The sequence below is a fragment of the Leucopleurus acutus genome (assembly GCF_964270905.1).
Source record: "Leucopleurus acutus genome assembly, chromosome: 1".
Lineage (NCBI taxonomy): Eukaryota > Metazoa > Chordata > Mammalia > Artiodactyla > Delphinidae > Leucopleurus > Leucopleurus acutus.
In genome coordinates, this window is record NC_139142.1 from 52,769,236 (window position 1) to 52,775,235 (window position 6,000).

The following is a 6,000-nucleotide window of genomic DNA, read 5'->3' on the forward strand; positions in this document are numbered from 1 at the left end:
CCTGCTTCCCTCCAGAATTAAACTTGACTGGGAAGGAGAAATCTACATTTTCTTCCATTCAGTCCTTTAAAAGAACTGCGTAAAAGAAAAATTTGTGATGACAGCCCTCCACTTTCATTAAGTAAAGTATTAGTCTTGGGGGCATGGTGGAAAATATTTGATTTTGTGGAATCAGACTCTTATAGCATGAATCTTTGAGTTCTGACTTTCTCCAAGATAACATTCCATTCATGTTGTTATCTTCAGGGGAGAAGACTCAGCATCACATGACTGAAACTAAGAAGGGGGTGGGAATACTATTGATTTACTCTTAACATTGATTCTCTACCAGGTAAGCAGCACATGTCAAAAAAAGGAAAATAATACCCAAATACTTAAAAACCCATGGTTAGGAAAAAGGCGATGTCTTCTCACAGATAGACTGCTGATAGGGGCAATTTATAATGACCCTAAAGAACCATATAATAATTGTGTGTAATAATCATATGAAATTCAGCCTTGTTCATCTCAGCCTTGTTCAGAATAACTGAAAATAATTTTATGTCTAACAATAACAATACATGCTGGTTAAATAAATTTTGTTGCATCCATGACATGGACTATTCTGCAGCCATTAAAATGACTTCTTTTCCAAATTCAGTGCTCTTGAATTTTTATATCATTCATTTTTTTTTTTTAATCTTCTCTCTTGCAATTTAAATAGTCCTCTGAGGGCTGTGTAGCCACTACCCAGATACCTTCCAAAACACCACCCTAAGTCAAATGCAAGTTATCATTTCCAGGCAGCCAAATTAATGCTTCATTCCTGATTCCATCTGAGGATGGAGAATTCATATACTGCCAATTTAGTTCTAACTGTTTTAACTCTGGTTTGCCATTTTATTTTGGCTTCAGTGACAAGACAAATTGGATGCCTTTCAAAGAAATGTTTTTGGACACTCTTTATTAACATACTTATCTCAACATAGGTAAGCAGGAAACCCTCTCTACACAAATTAAATATAATAATAATATAATAATAAAAACTTCCCAAATCTTTTTCTCTTATCAAATTTTTTCCTATCATGAAAATTATAGACCATATTTAAGTGGGGGAAAGGACTCAATACAAAAGGTGGTAACTAATGCCTCTACTCTCCTACTTAGAGATTTCGATTGATAAAATTATGACAGCATATCAGAGAACAATGGTAGCCTTCACAAAAATAGTGTAAGTTCTCTTAAATTCATCACAAATTTGCCTTTAAGGAGTCATATTAAGATACTTTGAAAAACAAAAAATTTGGCATTGATAAAAACAGACTTTTACTCCAATTTGTTGCAATGAAATAGACTAGAAATTGTATTAAAATGCACACATTAGTTTGATGTTGAAAACAGTTATTAGGCTAATTTTTCTTCGGAAAAAACAAAGTAGGTATTTCATTTTGGTATGTAGAAATTTTTCTGGGAATATAATCACTACATGCATAGGTTATTTTTTAGTATCAAAAGAATTACAAAGTTTTACTGGAAGCAAGGAGTAATTGTGAGATAAGACAAAATTTTAGAAGACTCTTATATCTATAAAAATCAAATAAAAATTTGCTAATTGGGGCTTCCTTGGTGGCGCAGTGGTTGAGAATCTGCCTGATAATTTAGGGGACACGGGTTCGAGCCCTGGTCTGGGAGGATCCCACATGCCGCGGAGCAACTAGGCCCGTGAGCCACAACTACTGAGCTTGCGCGTCTGGAGCCTGTGCTCTGCAACAAGAGAGGCCGCGATAGTGAGAGGCCCGCACACCACGATGCAGAGTGGCCCCTGCTTGCCACAACTGGAGAAAGCCCTCGCACAGAAACGAAGACCCAACACAGCAAAAATAAATAAATTAATGAATAAACTCCTACCCCCAACATCTTCTTTAAAAAAAAAAAAAAACAACTTGCTAATTGTCCTTATATTGACCTTGTATCTAGAATTTAGTAATAAATGGAGACTTATTTCATTCATCTATTCTTTCAACACTAATGTCTTACCTCAGTGCCAACCACTGTTCTAGATACTGGAAATTCAAAGGTCTGCTGCTAAACACTCAACATAAGTAAACCCATAAATATCTTCAAGGGTTTAGAAACAAAGCATATGGGGAATATGATGAATTTATTCACTGTATTTGCAAGAGATCAAACAGTTTTACAGAGATGGTAAACCCTTGCTCTGTGCTTCATTAAACATAATACTGTCGCAGTGAACCCGGAACTCATTCATCCATAAAATATTTCTAGAAAACCAGTGTTATGGGATATGTTTAGAAAACATTGGAGGGAATCTATTTCAGAGAAATATTTCAGAGAAAAACTTTTCTTTACCTCTGAAAACAAAAAGTGATACGATTTGTAATAGTAGCTGCTTTTATTCTGTTATTCAATTAAGTTTAGTTTTGTTTTAAAATTGACACAGAGCTTGTCATATGGAAAACTATGCTATACAAGGAAAATCCTATTGGTTTTGTTGAGAAAGTTTATGTTTTTTGCAAGTAAGAATTCTGAAGACCATCAATAATAAATGATGCCAGGATTGTTGTCAATTTTAGGTTTGTCTCCTCAATTTCTCAATAAAAATTCATCTGCAAATCAAAGCCCTGCATTTAGGTTTGTTTTATTCATATTTGTAGCTCATTTTTGAAGGTATTCGAGGTCCTGGCATAGAAGGTGACATTGCCATTGATGATGTATCAATTGCAGAAGGAGAATGTGCAAAACAAGACTTAACGACTAAGAGTAAGTGTCTCTTCTTGGATCAGTTGGTGTGATGTTAAAGTAACGTAATGACAATTAAACTAATGAGGTCTAATTGTTAAAACTAATTTATTTTTAGTTTATTTAAAAATTTCCTATGCATGAGACCCTAAAATTTTAATTATATTTTAAAATCAAAGTATTAAATCTGATGGTAGGCATTTGAACTCAGTTATTTGACCTAAAATAAAAGTAATTTTGATTTAGGTCTATGTAAGGCAAGCACACTTTGGTTTTTAATTAAGATTTTAAAATATTCTTAATTTATATTATTAATTCAGAGGATTTTTTTCACTTTTATTGAAATATTTGGCTAATCTATATACTCAGCACACATTTATATAGCCATGGCTGTTTTTATTCCTCCGAGTTTATGAATGTATTTTGTAGGTCTAACTTTTGCCAACCATTTTAACAGATTCAATATTGTGAAGTGCCTTAGTATATATATTAAGTAATGGAGCAGCCTAATTCTTTGCTGGTATAATTAATCTCCTTATACCTGCATCACAATCTTGTTTAGTAATTTGGTTTCACTTTTTATTCTGGTTTGAACATTATGGTATAATGATATCTTCAAATTGTATGTTTTTCACCAAAATCCATTTTTAGTAAAAGAGCTATAAATAAAAAATTATAAATAATGCAAAAAAGCATCAGAATTATGTGTTGGGCTGTTTCTTAAAATCCTCATTGTATTATTCATGTGAAGGTGAGAAATCTAAAATTATACTTATGAAAAATTCCTCTTAGTTGAAGGATTTTCATAGAGCCACCTAGAATCTTTAATTTTGTGGTCATTTAAAGGGGTATCAATCAAACTAAATACATACAAATAACTCAATTATTTAGCACTTACAAAAAGAGCATGAAAATCCACTTTGTGTAAGTCTATAGCAAATCAGGGTCTTTGTTAATTGAGTATAGTTAGTGAGAAATTATATCAGTCTGGATGTTGAAAGTCAAATTTGTACAACTACCCAGTGATTGCTCATACCAACTGACATTTTTAAACATTGTTAGGAGACAAAAACTAAGATTGTACATAACAATGAGCCATTTTGCTCATAGTTTTCACCTTCTTGTCATTACACTTAGCATTTCAAGTAACAATTTTAGTAAAAGTTTCTCCCTGTGTCTGGCTAATTTTTCTTTAGAAAACCAGCAGCTATATCCAAATGAAGTAGGTTTGTCAAATGCACAGAAAAGCAAGCATTCTTCTCAGAGGAAAAAGGGATTTCTTTTGAATTTCACAACATGAATCAGTGATAGTAACATACACTATATTAACTGAAGATAGTTACCATCTGATAAAGAAATCTTACATTTTGATAATTAAATCACTGAAAATTAGTATAAATAGAATTAAACTTTCCAAATGAGGAAAGCAAGAGAACATAATTTACTCCCCAAAAAGGAGAAAGCAGAAATGTAGCCACAGTGAAATGACTATGAAAACCCATAGGCACTTTATTGTTATACAATAGAACATTTTCATAATCAGTTTTCTTCTCTTAAACTACTAAATCCAGGAAAAAGTGTGACTATTTCAAGTAAGATATATCTATACTTATTGGAGGTATTTTTATTTAGCCTCTGTAAATCAGAGGAAACAATTCTAATTGAACAAAAATATTTTCTTTGGTATGAGAAAATACTCTGCTACGTTTGTATCTCTTTAACTATAACTTATTAAGTTCATTTTGATGAATAGTGTTTGTGGAATATTAAATTAATGTTAAATTCTAAGTACAAACCAGCTTGGAGGCCAAAGGCCTCTTCCTAAACTGCTCAGGCTTCCAACCCCTCTCCGGTAGTAAATGTAGTACTATGGCCACACTCTCAAAAGCTGAGATTGTTTGTCTTTTATTTTCAAAACCCAGCTCACTCCTAGGTGAGAGCCATTTTGTAACTTAAGGTAGGTTAATGAATTATTGGATTTGCCTATGTTAGTCCTCCTAGGTAAGCTATACATTCTAAGAGGTATCATCTGTACATGAATTTTACTCGAAATACCAGCTACAGTAGGAATCTCAAGGCAGACCGGTGAAAGAGATTTTTTAGTTAGAATGGCCTTCATAGCACTTTTAAAAATTACACTAAGGAGAAAATTATTTACCCAATTTATAGATAATAGACTGATCCTGATATGTATAATCCACTGTTTGCAGTAGTTAATTTCTCTACCCATAACAATCCCTACCAGGTTTTCATAAAGGGTAGTTTTTCTTTCAGTGGTCTTTAAGCTTAAACATTTCTGAAAGCTTAAAAAAAAAAATGAAGCTGAACTTTTAGATTTTTGAGAATTTTCTATGTGTGCATGCCTTCATGTGGCTAGCAGAACTCTAAGGTTGAACTCAGCCATAGACTCACATAAATATCTTCTGAACAGGTTTTTGTAGCATAGCATATCAATTTAAAATCTGAAAATATTTTAATTTTATCAAATGCCTCACCGTATATTCAAGTTATTTTCCTTTTCACTTGTCTTGGAAGTGAAGCTTATAAATAAAAAAAACAAACCAAAAAACAAGTGTTTTCCAAAAATATCTTCCATATACTAAAATTGTTTTATTTGTTCACCGAAGTTGTATTGGTAGCTACATGGAATACTTACTCTCCTTTTTAATGATCTCTTGGCATTTACTTCCCTTGTCTTTAGATTCCGTTGATGGTGCTGTTGGAATTTTAGTACATATATGGCTTTTTCCGGTTATCGTCCTCATCTCTATCTTAAGTCCTCGAAGGTGACCTTACCCTGGCAGAGGCTATAAAAGATTCACCAGGCACTGGCATGAAGAAAGAGTCTTTGTAAATGGACATTGAAAAAACAAACTACCAAAGATTCCTCCACTGACTACTGACTCAAAATAAAATAATAAAAACAAATTTTTTAAGCACTGGGGATAAAAAGACATCATGGAAATATAACTTATTCCACACTACAAATAAAAGAAAATCTTGACCTGAGTAGAGAAGAGACCTTCAGGTGCTTTTGTGGCTAAAAAGATTACAGCGTCATCTGGTCATCTGGTTGAACTCGGGAAAAAAAAAAAAAAAAAACAGCTATAGAAATCCTTGTCAAAGCACAAAGTCATGGCTGGTTTTGTTTCAAATGAATAGTTTGCTTGTTACCATGGAAACCTAATGGCCTGCCAACAAAAACCTCACTGTAAACAGGGTACGTGAAGAGCTGGCATTTATTTTCCTTTTGAGAAGGTT

The 6,000-nt window shown here is 33.0% G+C and overlaps 1 protein-coding gene across 2 annotated transcripts in view; it reads left to right on the forward strand.

The window, feature by feature from the left end:
- Positions 1–5,529, forward strand: part of MDGA2 (MAM domain containing glycosylphosphatidylinositol anchor 2) — a gene marked incomplete at both ends in the record, with an annotated part of 831,925 nt that extends 826,396 nt beyond the window's left edge. For both annotated transcript variants that reach the window (XM_082842707.1, XM_082842708.1), the window contains 2 exons: positions 2,655–2,760; positions 5,441–5,529. In XM_082842707.1, coding sequence (XP_082698833.1) covers positions 2,655–2,760; positions 5,441–5,529 — 195 coding nt within the window. The remainder of the gene's footprint in view (positions 1–2,654; positions 2,761–5,440) is intronic.
- Between the last annotated feature and the right edge of the window lie 471 nt (positions 5,530–6,000).